Genomic DNA, 18,939 nt, shown 5'->3' with positions numbered 1-18,939 from the left:
GCTTGTCCTTGGTTGCTTCTGTCCAAGCATGACCATCACCACCCCATCACTGATGATTCCTTTACACTGTTCTCTTCTTTGACCATTTGAACTCCTTATTGGCAGCCTAATAGAAAGGCTAGCATCTTTAAACATTGCCTATGTGCCGGACATATGTCTGTGATCCTTAATCTTCACCACACCTGTGAGAAAGTTCTGAGTTAAGAAAACTAAGGCTTCATTTGGGGGTTCTGAAACCTGCATGTGCATCACGATCCCCTGGAGGGCTGTGAAAGCACAGATTGCTGAGTGACACCCCAAAGTTTCTGGCTCAGTAGTTCTGGGGTGGCCCAGGAAACTGCATTTCTTCGAGGGTTTTGGGGGATGCTGATGCTGGGACTCTGAGGGCCATACTTTGAGAACTACAGGTCTGCCTCGTATAGCGAAGTTATTCTCAGGCAGGATTCACACCCACACCTCTAAGATTCAAAAACCTCCATCATTTCAGCTGATATGAAGTGTGTGTCCCAAAGGGACCACCAGTGCCTTCTTGGGTAACATCTTGTCTTGCTGGAACACCTTCCCCCCTGATTCTCCATCCAGCTCCCTCTACCCATCCTTCACAGCTCCGCTTAACATTTCCTCTTCTACAAAGCACTTCTGTAGCTCTGGCCCTAGCCCACTGCCCCTCCCCCGTGCTTCCAGGATCCCCCAGGCAGAGCTCTCCTGTAGTTTGCTCATGTTGTTTCCTTACTGTCGGTTTACTTCTCTGACCATCCACCACCTCCCCCATGAACCCCACGAGGATGCCCACCATTCATTCCTTGCTCTCTTACCAAGTGACTGCTCGATGGAGCTGTTGATGGAACCACTAACTGGTTGAATGACCTCAGCCAGGGGCAGCTTGCTTGGTGGAGGTTTATAGAGATAGCCCCTATGATGGACAGATCTGCATCTCTCTGTGGTGGGGGTGCGTGGATGCTTCCTAGCACTTGCTGCTGAAGAAATTAATTGGACAAACATGCTAACTTAAGTGTGCTGGTGCTGCCTTCTCCCAGCTAAGCATCTCTGGATTGTTCGGACAGGTGTCCTATCTGGTGTGTGCATCTGTCGTCCCCTGCCTGCCAGAGTTGGCTTGGACCCTGACTCGCTGGCCTCTCCTTGACCCCTTTATTCCTCCACCGGTGTCCCTTCCAAAACTGTACCCTCTGATGAGAGAATGAGTACCCCAAGTAGATGATGGCTTTGGCATATGAATAGTTGGGTCCTCCTGCCTGAACCTCCAAGTCCTTTGATAGCATTATCTACTCTCAGATATGATGGCGGTACCTAGTGTGTGCTGGGCATGTTAGTGAGCTTGCAAGCTTTCCTTGAAAGAGGATGTGTGCATCTGAGATGGGAGAGATCCATCTGCAATGACTCGTGGCTTTGCAAAGTGATATATGGAAGCCGTGGGGCTAAGCCATGAGACCAGCCCAGCGAACGGAGGTGGTATTGGGGGGCGGGAACAATGAGGTCTACTGGGACAGACTTGGACATAAAGCCATAAATATTCGGGCTGCCTACTTGTCATCCAGAGATGATCCCTGAGCCTCTGGCCAGGGGCACAGTCATGAATAACTACTAGGAGGAGAGAGGAAATCTCCATTTCAAACGTGGGGATGGAACGGTAGTGCTGAGCTCCTTGGCGGTTAGGCATTCAAGCCAGACTCATGGAAACTGCAGTAATTTAGAACAGTTCAGTGTTTAGACTCAACTGTGTAATTCATCCTGATGTTTCCCATTCATCAAAGCCTCGTGTTTGTTTGTATTACCATGAGAAAAATAAAAAACGTGGGGAAAAGAGGTCCCCCCGCCTTTCATTACAGGCAAATTACGACAGAGTTACAACCCTTGGGGCCCTTCAAGCAAAGGAACATCTTGCTTCAATTAGATATAAATAATGAACAATAATTAGAAAGATTTCTTCATCGAATTTGTTATTTTATGTTTCCTTTCATCTGTAATGTATTGAAACAAATACTGAGCTCCCTTTCTGGACTGTGTAGCAGGGCCTAAAGGAACTTCACGGAGTGTCTCTCCAAAGCAGGAGGAAGCAGCTATCACTGGTTCTTCCGTGAGCACGCTGCGAAGACTTTTGTCAGCCCTGCGTCCAGCACCACAATGCACACCGGAAGTAACCTTGGGTCCAGCCCTCCAGCTCCTAACAGTCTACTATGCAGAATAATTGTTCCTGGTGACTGGCCCCTGAGTTTGAGTCAGCTCAAACAGCTTAACACACATCCTCTCAGTTTGTCATAACAGTAGCCCCCTACCACAGGCTTTGCTTCTTGCCCTAAAAGATTCGGAAATTGAAGCACAGAGAGTTTAGCTAACCTGCCAGTCCTACATTGTCCGCGATGGGGGAGCTGCAATGTAAGGCAGGTGGTTGGACTCCAGAGATGCGGCTTCTGCTCACCCTGGTATGCTTTGCTTGGAAATCACAGTGCTATTATGCTGCCATAGAAACCACGCAGGGTGTAGATGGCACGGGGAGGAAAGTGATGGCTGTGGCTTTGCGTGGGGAAGGGAGGCACCGAGATCTTCCGGGTGTTTGCAGGAGAACATCAAGTAGATAAGTGAAATAAAGGGGTTCCAGGCAGAGGAAGCACCATGGCCTGGTGCTATAGAGGGGGAGCTATGTGGGATTTCTCCTTTCAGCCTTGGCTTTGGGGCTGCGTGGAGACAGAAGCAGTAGCTGCAGATGAGATCAGAAGATGGAGGGTTGTGTAGATCAGGTTGAGAAGATTGGATCTTCTGAAAAGGGGGACTGAGGGAAAAGTGGAGATGATGGTCCTGGTTGGTACAAAGGAGAAAGAGATTTCCAGGAGAGAAATAAAGAGTGATTAAGTTGGAACCTGGGCAGAGAGAGCCTGGCTCGCCACTGAGCATTTGGGGAATTTTTGTTCTTTTTGCCATTTGATTATGTATGTAACATCCTCTCAGCACACTGAACCAGGTGGTGCCCGCGAAAGGCAGGTGAGGGCTTTGTGCCAAGTGGTCCTTCCCAGTGTGACTAGGGCCCCCACCCCAAGGAAGACTCTCATTCTCCCCCCGCAGCTCAGGCATCTGCTGGGGAGCCTCCTGGATGTGCTCCCTCCCTCCAACATGCACGTGGCTTGAGCTACCTGCTTCTCCTTTGCATAAAACCAACTCCAGGCTCTCAGAAGTGCTTTGTTTTATCTTTACCATCTTTTAATAATTGCCCACGCCTAAAAATCAAGACACTTCCTTTAAAAACACAGATTTCTTTATTGGAAGACAGATTGAGGGGGAGGTGCTCAAAATGTAACAATTGGATCGAAATCTAGAAGAGCCACAAACTTTGGAGGAGACCCGCCTCTTCACGGGCATAACCCGAGTGCGTGTCTCTGCCCACGCCAGTTCTAAGTGGCAGAGACTAGACATTGTCATCAATCATACTAACATGTGTTTCTTTCCGGTGCTGTAGGCGTTGGAGTTGGAGACTTTTAGTGTCCAGCTGCCTGTGTTGCTCTCTTATACTGTGATTGTCTGTATGTGTCTGTGGCTAGACTATAAGCTCCCTGAGGGCAGGAATGCTGTCTTACAGATCCTTTTGTCCCTTGACCTCAGGGCAGGAGCTGATTTTAGATGTTTGGTAATCTTATTGAATTAATCTACATTGAGGAAATATACCTGTGTTAGGATTAGGCCCTGACAAGTTATAGTCTGGGCCGAGGAACTGGAGCTCCTCGGGGTTTGGAGTGAAGAATGGAAAGAGTGGGCCACAGCGGGGCTTGGTCCTCAGGAGAACCTTGCAGCCCATCTATATCCCTGCAGTGGCATCAGGTTCCCATGTTTCACTGTCCTTTTGCATTTTCAGGACATTCCAGGACCTCTCCAAACAAGTTGATATATCTTACGGCACTGTCCGGGACTCTGCTGTGTATGAGTACTTCCGAGCCAAGGGCACCAACCCCCTGGAACAAGACAGCACATTTGCTGAGCTCTGGCGGACCATCAGCAAGAATGGAGGGGCCGACAACTGTGTGTCCAGCCCTTCGGAAGGCATCAGGAAGGTAGGCGGGAGGTGGCCCCCTGGCCACGTGTGCACTGTGACTGACTATGGGCACTGTCATCTCCAAGGTAGGGAACACCTTCCTGAAGCATCTCCTGTGAGTCACCCTGTCACCTGCAGGGTGATCCGTCTTCAGCCAGTTGGACAAAAGTTTCTCACAGGCCGGTGAGTGTCCATAGGAGATGTACATGTTCTTTAGGTAAGATGCCCATTCTTGGCAACAGAAGCAGAGGGCTGCTCATTAGGTATCTTCTAAGTTTCTAAAGGGTCAGTGAAGAGCAGGCAGATTAAGCCTGAGGCATGGACCTCCCTCCTCATGGGCTCGTGGGATGGAGGTTCAGAGAGACCTGCCATCCCAAGTGAGAACACTCAGCCAAAGCAGAAGCAGAGGAGCAGGTAAGAGGTGGAGGGACTGTGGGGACAAGGTTGAGGAGAGGGCGGGCACACAGTGGGCAACCAGGGGTTAGAATGGGGAAGACCACACATAAGGGGTGGGTGGTCCAGAGCAAGGGCTGGTCGGTTGACCTGGCATATCTGTGAGACTGTGCTTCAGCAGAGAGGTGGTGCTATGGGGGTGGTGGTAAGGGCAGCAACCCCAGGATGGAGTCCACAGTGAGGAAACCTGAAAGAGCGCAGGGTGAGAGGAAGCCAGGGCCAGAGAGAAGGAGGAGGCAGAAAACCCATCGCATGCTTCAACAGCGGGTTAGACTTTGCTCATTTATTTCACTGAATTGCCCACAGTGACCTGAATTAATCATCACTATCCCATGATACAGATGAGGATCAGAGACATGGGGTCACACTCCTAGTTAGGGTCTGACACTTGGGGTTCCGGGCTGTGTTTGGCATTTATCCACCTTGTGCTTGCAGAGCCCTAATAGGAGGAGGAAAATGATGGGGTGAAGGCAAGTGTCATATAAGGAAGCTACTGGTGGTGGTGTCCTGTCCAATGACACCTTATCTGCGGTAGCTGCTGTCCCTCAGGTCCCCAGTGAATGGTGTGAGAAAGATGTGCTCTCTGAGTAGATGGGCAGTCCAGCCTGCCTCGGCATCTCCTCCTTCCCGTTCCATTCTCACAGAGCAGTTAGCTCACGATGGCCTCTCCTCGCTGTTTAGCCGCACTGAGCTGCAGGAAGCATCTGGGCTCGGAAGCCTGACATGCGTGGGTGTGAATCCCAGCGCCACACTCGCCAGCTGTGTAAATTTGAGCACACCACTCTTCCTGTCTGGAACCTCTCAGAGTTGAGAGACATCCATTGGGAGTCTCCTTAGAAACTTAAAACCCTTGGAGGTACACGTTACGGTTGATACCACAACCAAGTGATAACAAAAATAACAGAACACAGTATAAATGCATTATTCCTGTCCTGACAAGATTTATTAAAATCTCTTTGTTTTAGTGAACTACAAAAGATGGCGCTCTAGCCTCCAGCTGCTGGGTCTTCTTCCATCCCTGACAGTGAATCTTTGGGGCTGTAGATGATAATGAATATAAAGGTGACTTAAGGCATTTTACGAACATAAGGCCTGGGCCAAATGGGTTTTGAGTTTCTGCTCTCTGCTTTCTTTGTCGCTCATAGAGAGCAGACACTCCCATCCACATGGGATTCTTGTGACGATTCAGTGCAACAGTGCTATGAAGAGTTCTTCTAATAAAGGAGCTTTATTAGAACTTTACTTTTGACTTTATTAAACTTCTGTTTATTGTAAGACAGTTTAAAGAAAAAAAAAGACAAGTCACATACTGGGAGGAGATATTTACAGTGCGTTATAACCAAGATAAGATTAATATCATGATTATTGGAAGAATTCTTATAAATCTGTAAGAAAAATTCAAATAATTCAACAGAAAAATGAGCAAAAGACTTGCACAGGCCTTTCACAGAAGAGGCAATGCATATGGCTAGGATATCATAGGAAGAGATGTTCAAAATCATTAGTGATGTAGGATATGCAAATCAAGACCATAAAGGTATATCATTTTACACCAATTAGACTGGCATAAAATGAGAGGTGTTGGAGAGGACGCGAGTAACAGGTGGTTAATTGCAGGTGGGAGTGTACCCAGTACAACCACTTTGGAAATGAGTACGCTCTTCTCTTATAAAACGTAACATTCATATACCCTATGACCCAGCGAGGCCACTCGAAATATCTACCCAAAGGAAACTCCTGCATGCACTTCAGAAGTGAAAAAGGTCAGGGTAGTATCACTTATAAAGTCAGAACCCTGGAAACAATCCCAATGAGCCTTAACAAGGTGAAAAAAATAGGACCTGCCACGAAATGAATGGCCTACAGCTTCATGTAATAGCACGAATGAATCTTAGCAAAATAACATTGAATCTGAAAAAGCATCAAAGGCAATTTTATATGGGTCAACTAATAGAAAACAACATACAACTTAGGACCCATTTAAAATGTATGAAACACATGCATGCACACAGCAAAAGTAAGGATGAAATACAAAATGCACGATAGTGGTCAATGCAGATGGGAGAGGCAGAGCAACGGGGAGGAGAGAAACAAACAGCTGAATATAAGTCAAGGTCAGTGCTAGCTTTAGATTCACAGAGTTTAATTTTTTTTTTTCATTTCTCATTGTAAGAAATAACTAATGAGTTAATTAAAAAGAGGGCCATTCCTGGACAAAAGGATGGGTGTCCTGAACCCAGGGTTGTGATTAATCCCACTTAGAGCACCTACCTGCTCTTCCAAGTAAGTAAGTCCTGACCAAGCCAGGCAGAGTATGACTGCCACAGATGCCAGGCCCTTTTTGTCCTTACAAGCTCCCATGTGCCTGCCTTGTCTTGCTCCTGGTGTACCATAAGAGAACAGACACCACCACGGAGCCCTGTGGAGGGTGATAAATCTAGAGATGGTTCATTGGGGAAGTATCTCCTCGTCATCCTACTTAGCCCTCGTTCGTTGCTGGCACATTAGAAATCATTCACCCTCTGACGATATGATGAAAACCATGTAAAAAAGGTTAAGTAGTGGAAGATGCAAAGAAAGGAGTCCTCAGAAATGCCTAAAGCTTCGGGGTGCAGAATCTAATCTCTTTTTCAGTACATAGGATGTGTTACTTTTATGACGCCTTCATTTTATAAACCCCAAACCAGCTTTGGGGTCACAAATCTCCCTCCTGCATTTGGATCTCTAAGAAAAAAACTGACTGCCAGCACTAGACAAATGTTAAGGGTTTTATAACTACTGTCATAAAAGTGAGTTTATGGTATTGTCAGAAAATGGAGTGTGCTGCATTTTTTTTTTTTTTTTTACTGGAAGGAGAGCTCAGATTTACTCTCAGATCCTCTTCATGTGCCTGTCTGGGGGTGGGGGAAGCTCCTGGCCCTAAATGCTTAAGCAGTGTGGACAGCTCAGCAAAGGTGAGGAGGGGTGCCCCCAAGGGGCGTTGCCGGAATCTTCCTTAGCAAGGGGAGGATGACCTCCCTTCTAATTTCCAGTTACTCTTTGGTGACTCTGGCTCCATTTCTGGAGAGTGCTTGGTAGTGGAGCAATGTCTAATTGGTCCTGAAGTCAAGGAGCTTGGTGTAGAGGGTAACCTCAGAGAGCTGTTATGTTTTCCTAGGGAGTGCTGCAGCTTTTAATGACTTGAAACCAATTTAGGTGGGAAATTTCTTAGCAAGAGGTGACTACTTTTCCACAGTCTTAGAACCAGGGAAAGGGATTATGTCATGGTTGTCCCACCTCTGTGACCCATGCTTTCATGCTAGTGGCCCCTCAGACAAGAAGGGGGCAGCCCTTTCTGGGCTCTGATGAGGAGAACAGGAAAGAATACGTAAGGCAAAGGAAGTTTTATTTATTTATTAAGAGCCCACAACATCCAGTTTTTACAACAGACCTGCCTGGCACCCAGTAAGTCTCAATAAATAGTGGGTTGTCCCTAAATGAGTCATCTGTTTGCTGTCTGACTGAGCAGAGACACGTAAATCTGAGCTACAGCTGGTGCCATCAGTTAGCAGGTTACCCTCCGTGGATCCCTTGATGGGAGGGGTAAGGGAAGTAACTCTAGGGTCCCTTGCAGGCTTGTCTCTTTATAGCCTTCTCTTAAGAAAGAAGCCATGCTGGTCCTCAGAAAGAGGAAAGAGGCTGCCTTCCTTTCTCTCAGCCTCCTGCTCCTGTCAGCAATGAGGAAAGAGTAGACTAAGTATCAGCAAATATGGCCCATGGGCTAAATCTGGCACATAGCCTATTTTTGTAAATAAAGTTTTATTGAGACACAGACACACTCCTTCATTTACATACTGTCTATGGTGTCTTTCCTACTACTTCAGCAGTGTTGAGTAGTTGTGCCAGAGACCATATCATCTCCAATGGCCCTTTTAGAACAAAATTCAGGATCCCTGGTCCAGAGCAATGGATGGGCCAGGGATCTTACCCCTAGGTCCATATCATCTAAAGGCACATACACCTATCTAGTTGCTCATTGTCTGACTCTGTACCATCCAAGAGTGCATATAAGCACATCAAGTAAGGAGTCCACCTCTTAGTCCTGCATCATCTAACAGCCCACAGACACATGCAGTAACACATTACTTAGCTCCAGGCCACCGAGTTGCACATCACTGTATCTAGTACTATATCATCTTAGCTTTGTACCTACCATCCAGTAGCTTACAGGTTCTGCCTACCCACTGCCCTTTCTTGTTCTGTTCAGGTCTAACTCTAGTGGCCCAGGACTTCTCCCTCACTACACCGGGACCCAGCTCTGCTCCTGGCCTGGCCTAGACCCCCTTCGAAATCTGCTGAGCAGTCTCTGTGTTCCAGGCACTGGGCCAGATGATATACATATATTATTCTTTTCATCCTAAACAGATCTCTTGATTATCATCATCTACATCATGTAAAAATGGGGCCTGGGCCTCAGAGAAATGAAGAGGCTTGCTCAAGGTCACACAGACCTGAGTAAGTCATGGCACAGTCCAAGCCAAAGCTCATTCCCATCTTGTCTCTTCTCACAGGGTATCCCTCCCATTTCTGTGCCTTATGGTGCCTCTGCCTTTTGCATACTCTTTACTTTATGTTTTTATTTCCCTTCCTCTTTTACACCGGAGTAATGAGACACATACCTGAACCCATTTTTAAAAACTTTACCTGCCCTTCCATGCCCTAGCAAAGGTTTCTTAAGTCTGATTTTATTTTTTGTCCAAACTACTGAAAATATCAAAGAAATTCTGAGATGCAGAACTGGGCTAGCAAGTGGCTCAGATTTCTATGATAATAACTTTGTCACATGAAATCAGACTTTAATGTTGTTGGTGGAAATTTTTTTCTTGAGTTTGATCAACACTATCAAGTAATATCCAGTGTAACCCAATTTCAGTGCAGCGCTGGGGTTGACCAGGCCTGCCAATTTATTAAGGCTTTCCATAAATCAGACCTAATGTTTAATAACATTGTCAAATAGAATACAGTGTTAATAGTTCAAATGTCAATCTTCGCAGCTCATTGAGCTCTTCGAATAAATAGACAAGTAGCTTGTTTTAGAACTGTTTAGAAACAGTATTTTTCAGAAGGAAGTAGCTTTTGAGTCCAGCAGTCCTAACAGAAGGTGGTTTTTTTCCACTCAGTAAATATCGCTGAGGTCATAAAGTGTGAATGCAAATGCAGGAAGAAAGCAGGCCCACAAATCTTATTTATTTCCACACTGATCTAATGCTTGCCCTGGACCAGATTGGGCATCATCCAACAGCCCCCATGTTTTGTCCCTTCCCTTGCACTCTGCTCTATGGCAAGGGTTATTTCCTTTGCATGCACCCTTTGCTGAATGTCAGGGACTTTACTGTGTGGCAGAAAAGGATAGGGTTGGGGGCCATACCCTGAGGCTGGTAGGTCCTTCTTGGGGTCCCCAGAAGAACTGTAGCTTGCCATGGGAGGACAAGGAACTTTGGTCCCCCACAATACTCTTCATTTGGAAGGATCATGGTAAGGAAGCATCCTGGTTTCATGGCCTGCTGTATGTTCCTACCGAGGAGGGAGAAGAAGCTTCTGTGGAATGGTAGTCCTTTGCATTTGGGGGATGCTACGTGCATTGATCAGGAAGATTTGGCGAGGTTGATCAAAAGGAATGTTGATGTAGGTCTGGCTCCCTGGAAGAGACTGGTACAAACTAGGCAGTCCTGTGCAGAGGAAAGGAGGGACATTCTTTTGGCAGCAGCCATGGACCTTATAGGCGCATTTTGTTCTTTCTCTGCTTCTGAGTCAATGCAGACCAGGGATTCCGTATGCCTCTTTCCTTCTGAGATACTCACATTGGATAACTATTCATTTCTATATCTTTTCTACTTGCTCAAAAGCACTATATCCATATGTCAAGTTGGAAAGTCTCTTCTCTTTATATGTTCACGTATTTACTTACTCATCCATTCAAGAAAGGTAGTTTGAATAGCTTAATGCCTAGGAGTTTGGAGATGTGAATTAAAGTTTCACTTTTGACTTAATTTAATCTGTGGCTTGTCTTTGGTCAAGTGAATTCACTCTCTGAGCTATCTGTGAGTCTGAGAAGGGCCTTCCCAGATTAGTTGTGAGTTTACCAATGCATTAAGCAGAGAGTGTCCAGTATGGTAACATGAGGTTGTCTTTTGGTAGACATCAGCAAACTGCCTCAGCACCTACTATTTGAAATGAAGATAAAAAATAAATAAAGACAAATAAATAAATAAAGACAAATAGTATATAATCCTTTCATGAAGTGTAATTGACATAAAATGAAATGCACATGTACTAAGTGTTTGTTTCATGGGTTTAGACAACCATCTACAACTGTGTAATCAACACCCAAAACAAGCTATAGAAACTGTTCTTCATTTTGGAAAGTTTTCTCATGTCACTTTCTGGATACTTCTCCCTACCCCGAGAAGCAACCACTTACAACTTTCTAGTAACACAGATTACGTTGACCTGTTCTTGTAATTCCCGTAAGTGGAATAATATAAAATATATATATTTGTGTTCTCTTTCACTCAGTGAAACACCAATAAGATTTAAGTTGTGGATATCAGTACTTCTTTTTCTTTCTTCCTTTTGAGTAGCATTCCATTGTATGAATAAATCTCAGTGTCTTTATCCATTTTCCAGCTGACATACATTCAGCTGTTGCCAATTTGGGGCTAATAGGAGAAAGACTGTATGATCATTTTTTTTTAAAGATTTTTTTATTTATTTGACAGAGGTCACAAGTAGGCAGAGAGGCAGGCAGAGAGAGAGGAAGGAAGCAGGCTCCCTGCTGAGCAGAGAGCCCGTTGCGGGGCTCAATCCCAGGACCCTCGGATCATGACCTGAGCCAAAGGCAGAGGCTTTAACCCACTGAGCCACCCAGGCGCCCCTGTATGATCATTTTTTAAAAAGATTTTATTTATTTATTTGACAGACAGAGATCACAAATAGGCGGAGAGGCAGGCGGGGGTGGGGGGAGCCGGCTCCCCACTGAGCAGGGAGCCTGATGTGGGGCTCAATCCCAAGACCCGGAGATCATGACCTGAGCCGAAGGCAGAGTCTTAACCCACTAAGCAACCCAGGTGCCCTGAGTATCATTTTTATATAAAATCTTTTGGCGGAGATATGTTTACACTTTTCTTTACCAAATATAGAAGAGTGAAATTCCTGGGTCATGGGGTAGATGTGTGTTTACCTCTATAAGGAATTCCCCAGGCACCTCCAACTCTATTTTATACTCCCACTGGTAATACCTGACTTACATACTTGTAAGCTCCAATTCCTGAACATCTTAACCAACATTTAGTGTTACAATGTTTTTGACTGTAAACAATTTAGTGGATGTGAAGGATGGTTCTAGGTAGTTTTGCCACAGATATCTTGCTGCAAGCATTTTCATTGCAAACCTTTTCGTCATATAACTAATTGGCTGTTGGGCAGTTTTGCTATAGAAGTTAAAATAGCTGGTGGACAGTCTGGCTTTACTTCTCCATTGAAAATTTTTCCTTTTTTATATTATATAAATCTTAGCTAGCCCTCGTAATGATCTATATAAATCTCAGCTAGCCCTCATAATGGTCTATACAGTAACATGTAGAGATAATGGTCTTAAAATAGTGTATGATGACAAATCCGTATGTTGACTTGATAGAAAATACAGTGATGAAACTTACTGGAAGTGTGAAATAAGGGAATGTAAAGCCAGATTGCACTCTAGACTACACTAGAAAATGATGACAGATCAGTTACAATGATCACAAAGCTCAGTTCCAAATGCATTACAGCCTTAGCATTTCTTCCACATTTTCCGTAGAACTTTAGAGCATCTGTTAGTGGACATGTGAGACTCTGCCAAGAAGGAACAATAGTGTAGAAGGCTCTAATCATGCAGTGCAAAGCTCAGTTACAAATATGCATCCTAGTATTTGGAAAACCGATATCTGTCTTAATGAAGGAAGAAATTAATTTTATTAATTTTTTCATGTTTCATTATGTCCTTTTTAATGTCCCTCTTTTCTTTTTCATTATTTTATCTTTTACAGCAAAATTCCCTTATAGCCAATTAGCTATGTGGTGGAAATGCTTTCAGCAAAGATGTCTATGGCAAAGATGCTTATGGCAAAAGTGAGAACATGGTGAAGGATATCCCATTTTTTAATTGGCACTCTTTTGGTGGCTAATGATGGCTAGTACTCTTTCATGTGCTTATTGGCCATCTGCATAGGCTCTCTCTCTCTCTTTCTCTTTTTAATTTAAATTCAATTAGCCAACATATAGTACATCATTAGTTTCACATAGCCTCTCTCAAGCAGTGTGCACTCAAGTCTTTTGTTAATTTTTACTGGGCACTGCAGCTTTTCATTATAGATTTAGATGAGTTTTCAATATATTCTAGATATAAGTGCTTGATCAAATAGAAGTATTGCAGTTATAATTTCCAGTTGGTAATTTGCCCATTCATTTTCTTAATGGTGTTTTTTTAAAGAGTAGAATTTTTAGATTTTGATAAAACCCCATGTACCAGGGGTTTTTTCTTTTACAGTTTTAATGCTATTTGTGTCCTATGTAAGAAAGTTTCCTACCTTAAAGTTTTCTTTTCACATTTTCTTCTGGAAGGCTTTTACATTTATGTCATCTATTTATGTTTGTATTTATGTTGCATATCAAATTAGTTTTTGTATATGGAATAAAGAAGTGGTCCATGTTCTTTTTCTCCCCCCATATATATATCCAATTGATCTAGCATCATTTATTAAAAAGATGAAAAATAAAAATGTGTTTACTTAATAAAGAGAATAAATGTGTTGATTGAAAATTAGCTGGCCGTATATTTTTTGGTCTATTTCTGGATTCTTTATTCTGTTCCATTGATCTGTATCTCTATCCTTATGCCAGTATAAAAGTGTCTTGATCACTGTAGCTTTATAATAATCCTAATTCCTTAAATCGGGTAGTGTAAATCCTCCAACTTTGTTTTTCTCTTACAAGAGTATTTGGTCAATTCTAGATCATTTCCATTTGAATCTTAGAATCATGTTGTCAAATTTCTTAAAAAATCCTTGAGATTTAGATAGCTATTACACTGAATCTATAGGTCATTTGTGGGGAAATTGATATCTTCACAGTATTGAGTCTTCTAATCCACAATCTATTAGTCCAATAATCGATTTTCTTTCAAAACACCAACTTTTGACTTTATTGATTTTCCTGTGTTATATAGTTTATTGATTTCAGATTTTTTTTTGTTAATTTTTTTTCTCCTGTTCACTGTGGTTTTAATTTGCTCTTACTTCTTCTTGCTTCTAAAATGTTGAAACTTAGACCATTGGATTTTACTCTTTCCTGACATAAGCATTTAAAGCTATAAATTTGCTTCTGTGCACTGTTTTAGCTGAATCCCGTGGGTTTTTATGTGTTGTATTTTTATAATCATTAAGCTCAAGACTTATATAAAGTGTCAGACTTAGTCTTTTTCTTTAGTGTCCCTGTTGAGTTCTGGAGGGGAGTAAATGGCTGTGATTTAATGTGGGAAGAGATTATGGGGACAGAGAGTGGGTATTTATTCTGTCTAGTGAGGTTGAGGAAAACTTCTTAAGGTTCTTCTGTCAAATGCACATTTACAATCCAAACACCTCAATTCCTTTTCAATTTTGAGGATACAACGGTGAAAAGTTAAGAGAAAACTGGCAAGCAGGAAATCAAATACAGAGAAAAAATAAAGGAAACTGGAGAGGCAAAAGCAAAAAAGACAGTTGAATGGCATGCATGCAAACAAAACCCACTTTTATTTCTATTGAATGTATAGTTTCCTCATAGGAAAGTGAAGATAGGCTTTCCCTGCTGAACCGTTGCTGTCTGCAGAGCCCTCCCTGGGGTCTTGGGCTTGATTCTGAGTGTCTTGGCCATGTAATAATATACCTGAACCGTCTTCATGAATGAACCATCTTCATTCGCATGCTTTAACTGTGGCCCAACCTAACTCCAAGTGCTTTAAGGTTAAATATCCCCAATCCATGCCAATGTTTAAAGTAATAAGAGCTTTTAAGAGGAAATCTTAGGTTATACACTTATAATTTAAATGTAATGTATCACCATTAAGAAAAGCTTAAAATAGTCCTAAAAAAATAAGCAGAAAAGAACCAGCCAAACTTCTTTTCATCACCTAAATAAGGCTCCAGGGATTCTTGTGTATATTTATGTCTAGTCTTTTTTGAATCTCTACAAAGATTTTATAGAATTACAATGTTATAGAAAAGATTTTTTATCCTGTGGTTTTCTAGTACTATTAGAAAAATGCATAAATTTTTTTGGTGGCTAACTAATATTTCATCAAATCAATGTAAAATAATTTACTTATTTTCTTCTTCATTGTCATTTGGATCATTTCTAAGTTTTCTCAAACATGTATGTGTGTGTGTGTGTGTATACATACACATATATGTATATATACATATATATATAATTTTTATTTATTTAGTTTTATTTTTTTAATTAAAGATTTTATTTATTTATTTATTTATTTATTTGACACAGAGAGAGAGGGAACACAAGCAGGGGGAGTGGGACAAGGAGAAGCAGGCCTCCCACTGAACAGGGAGCCCAATCCCAGGACCTGGGATTTTTGTTTCCTTTCTTACTTTATCCATGGCTTTCCTTCTTTCCACGGGGGCCTGGGGCCATGTTTGGATAATCAGGAGATCAATATAACATGATGGCTACCATTAGAAAGACCTAGGATGGCTCAGGTGTAGTGTTGGGCTTCTGCCACGCTTTAGCTCAGGTATGCTTTAACATAACCTGATTATTAATGAGGAAACTGAAGTTCGAGGAGGACAAGGGACCTGGAGATCAATCTTGCAGTCAGTTTGAGACCCAGCATTTGAGCTCAGTACCTTTCTCACTCCAGCTCCTGTGTCATTATTTGTGCCATGTTGCAGAAATGGAGGGAGAGGCATGATCAGAGTAAAACTTCGGCTTCTGCCTTCCTTTGGCTCTTCTGGAAGCCGGAGTGCTTCCTTTCCCTCTCCCCTCCTTTAAACATCCCCATGCTACCTGCTGCTTGGAGTGTCATTCCCTTTCTTGGTTGGCCAGGCTAATTCCTAGTAATTCCTCCAACATTAGCAGAAGCTTTCACCCTTCCAGAGGCCCCCCCACTCCCCACGCCAACACCAGGTCTTCCTACCACCCCCGCCTGGGGCGCAGGGCGAGAGGCTCCCTTGTCATTCTGTGTATCCTAGGGTACAGCTTCATCAGATACCACCCCATCCTTAGTGCCCTACTCTGACACAGACCCACTATACACTGAGGCTTCTTAGGGTCAGGCCTGTGTCTTAATCTTCTGTCTGTCCTCAGGGCCAAGGCATAGCCACAAAGCACATGGATATCCATGTGCTTCTATCCTCTTTAAAATCAAACAAATGCTCAGTGAATAACAAAGGAGAGTGTGTAGAAATGTGGGCATGTGCATCTTTTTTCAACACAGATGAGCAGGATTGCTGGTACCCAGTTGCGGAGAAGTCAAGAAGGGGTGAGGAGGGGCCGGGAGGGCAGGCGGGAGGCTTAGTCAGTCTCCTGGAGCAGGTTCCCATACAATTGAGTAAGTTGGCCCCTTCATAATGCCCTACTGCTTAATTCTGTTTGATGATGTTTGGTTTGGGATAATACAGTCCAAAGATCAAGGAAAGCCCCCACTGTGCCTCTCTTATTAAATTACTTTGCTTTGGGTTTTGAGCATTGCCAAGCAAATCTCGTTATGAATTCTTCAATTACTTTCTTTGGCGATTTTAATAATTTGGTAGGGTAAGCTCTGGAATCAAACCAATATCTGTGCCATCATGCTAACTTTGATTATTCTCAAACTCCTCATTAGAGGGGTGGGAGGATGTTCACTCCCCTTAAATCTGATTTTATTTTTTCAGATTTGCTCTGCCCCATAATTTGCTTTGTACCCAGGTCTGATACGCTTCACCTTAGTGCTGGCTATAAATGTGGGCTGATTCTGTTCTGTTTGTTCCACTGAGCATTATTGCTTTGGGTTTTATGATTTAAGTTTTTACATTTTGAATTGAATTGTTTTGTTATTTGATTACATTAAAATCAAGAAGCGATTGCTGATGAAAACAATTTTGATTTATTGTGTCAGTCAGATTGTTGGCAATTTTTGTTTAGCTTATTTTTATTTCCATTTTGTTGGTGTAATGTTGTTTGTGCAGAAACAAAAAGAGAAAGGGAGGGCGGAAAATAGCATTCATAAAGAAATGATTCCATGTGGCATCGTGCTTCTCTCCTCTATCATCACCGTTGATGTCACTTTGTGATATTTCCATTTTGCAAATGAGGAATACAAAAACACAAAAAGGTTGAACAATTTGTTCAAAGATTATCAGACTCTTTCTCTGCCATCCACGTGTTCATTACTATTACTACTATTATTACCAGCACCATCAACATCACCATCATCATCATCATCAATAATATAAAACCTATTTGAAGGTCTCCTGAGTAGCTCAGTCGGTTAGTGTCTGCCTTTGGCTCAGGTCATGATCCCACGGTCCTGGGATTGAGTCCCACAATAAGCTCCTTGCTCAGTGGAGAGCCTGCTTCTCCCTCTCCCTGCTGGTCCTGCTGCTTGTGTGCTGTCTCTCTCTCTCTCTGATGGATAAATAAATAAAATATTAAAAAAAAACCTATTTGAGTAGAAGTAGTTGTTTCCACTGGATGTAGAGCTCTAATAAAGAATCTCTTTATCTTCCAATGTAGAGATATTAAGATTGGCTTTGAACCTGACATTTTAAACTTTTAGTATGTGTTTATGTATGTGTGTGAGACACACACATACACACACACACAGAAATAGAGACAGAACAATGAGGGGTAGATGAACTTAAATCAGGAACAGTAATAAGAACAGTAAAAACTCTGAAGATCATGCCTTCCAAGGATCAGATAAAGGAACCAACCAGAAATGATGTGAAGCCTGGTAAAGACAACTCTGAGCAGAGAAATTTGGTATCTCTAGTATTCCAAAACCTTCGTCTGGAAGAGGTCTCAGACACATTCTGTACGACCCAGATCTCACACCACAGCTTAGTTACATACACAGGGAGTGATGAGAAGCGATCTCTGCGCTTTCTAGTAAGGGTTCAGCATCCCTGGGCGATGTGACAGGCTCGTATTAGGCAGTGCCCCTGCCGGACCCCTCTGGTGGCGAATCTTTCTGATTCTTTGACTTTACAAAGCTGTACGTCCTGCCAGGTGGAGCTCAGAGTTTGTTCTGTGAGGGATGGGAGTCCATTTCAATCTCTTTGGTCGGAGTGTGACCTCTTTTGTAGCTCCTCAAAGTGCTTTCAGGCTATTGTGCGAGCTTTTTCTCTCAGGGCTGACATTTCAGCAGAGGCCATAAAGGAATACCTCAGCTGTAAATGGGGTTGGAGAATGAGACTCTTCTACATAAAACCCACAGAGAGGGCCTCCCAACACTCTTAGGGGTTGTCTTTAATATTAATTATGATCACACACAATTTTACTGCTTCTGTCTCCTTCAGGCACAGCCTGAGTCACCAGTTCCCAACACCTTTTATGGCTAAAGAAACAGTGAGAGGAAGTGGCTTGCCGTTGGCAAAGCCGCCTGGCCTCAGGGGGTTAGTTTCATGGGTCTCGTTTGAACTTTGTCTCAATGAAGTCAAATGCTCAGTTAAAGCAGCATTTGTGTGGTGAGTAGAGTGGAGGATCTGAGTTAACAAGAACCGGGTTTGGTTCTTGCATCCCTCTGGTGCCAGAGGGAGACCTTGGTAACTTAACTAACCCCCAAACAAAGTTATCTCCTCTGAAAAATAAGAATAATAATCCTGGATCTTCTTGCAGTTACCACAAAATTTAGAGGTGATGTGAAGGGATGGGTGCGGCGCCCGATAGGGTGTATTTTAACAACGTAGCTCTCAGAGTGTGGTTGTTGTGCGAGTAATGTCAACACCGTCCAGAGCATTTTAGAAGTGAAATTCTCAAGCCCCACTTTAGACCTAACAAATCAGACACTGAGGGAGGGGAGCAGGGTGGAGATTACTAATCTGCATTTGAACACACCCTCTGAGGGATTCTTATGCCCTCTGAAGTTTGAGAACATGCCTTTGAACAAGGGGTGTTTACTGTTATGATCGTTGTTTTATTAGTATTAATATCTGATTTGTTCCTGAATCTTAGAAAGTGACTCTTAGAGGCCTGAGGGTGACCTTTCATGCTGTCCCTGAAGGTCAACCTCTGGAGGAGAGAACAGGATGGAGAGGGGCAAACCTGGTAGGGTGGACAGGATATATCCAGCCCAACTTGCTTTGATTCAAGACCTCAGGCTTCCCAGATCCTAGCATTCATGCCATCAGTTCTTGACTAATCACTTTATGCATATTTATTCAGCACCAGCTGTATAC

The 18,939-nt window shown here is 43.2% G+C and overlaps 1 protein-coding gene across 2 annotated transcripts in view; it reads left to right on the top strand.

Moving 5' to 3' along the window:
• Positions 1 to 18,939, top strand: part of GRID1 (glutamate ionotropic receptor delta type subunit 1) — a 682,834-nt gene that overhangs the window by 637,576 nt on the left and 26,319 nt on the right. For both annotated transcript variants that reach the window (XM_032312358.1, XM_032312359.1), the window contains exon 13: positions 3,863 to 4,058. In XM_032312358.1, the coding sequence (XP_032168249.1) occupies positions 3,863 to 4,058 (196 nt within the window). The remainder of the gene's footprint in view (positions 1 to 3,862; positions 4,059 to 18,939) is intronic.

Source organism: Mustela erminea, chromosome 14 (assembly GCF_009829155.1).
Source record: "Mustela erminea isolate mMusErm1 chromosome 14, mMusErm1.Pri, whole genome shotgun sequence".
In the NCBI taxonomy this organism is placed as follows: domain Eukaryota; kingdom Metazoa; phylum Chordata; class Mammalia; order Carnivora; family Mustelidae; genus Mustela; species Mustela erminea.
Note: the sequence above shows the minus strand (reverse complement) of the source record. Positions and strands in the feature narration are given on the sequence as shown.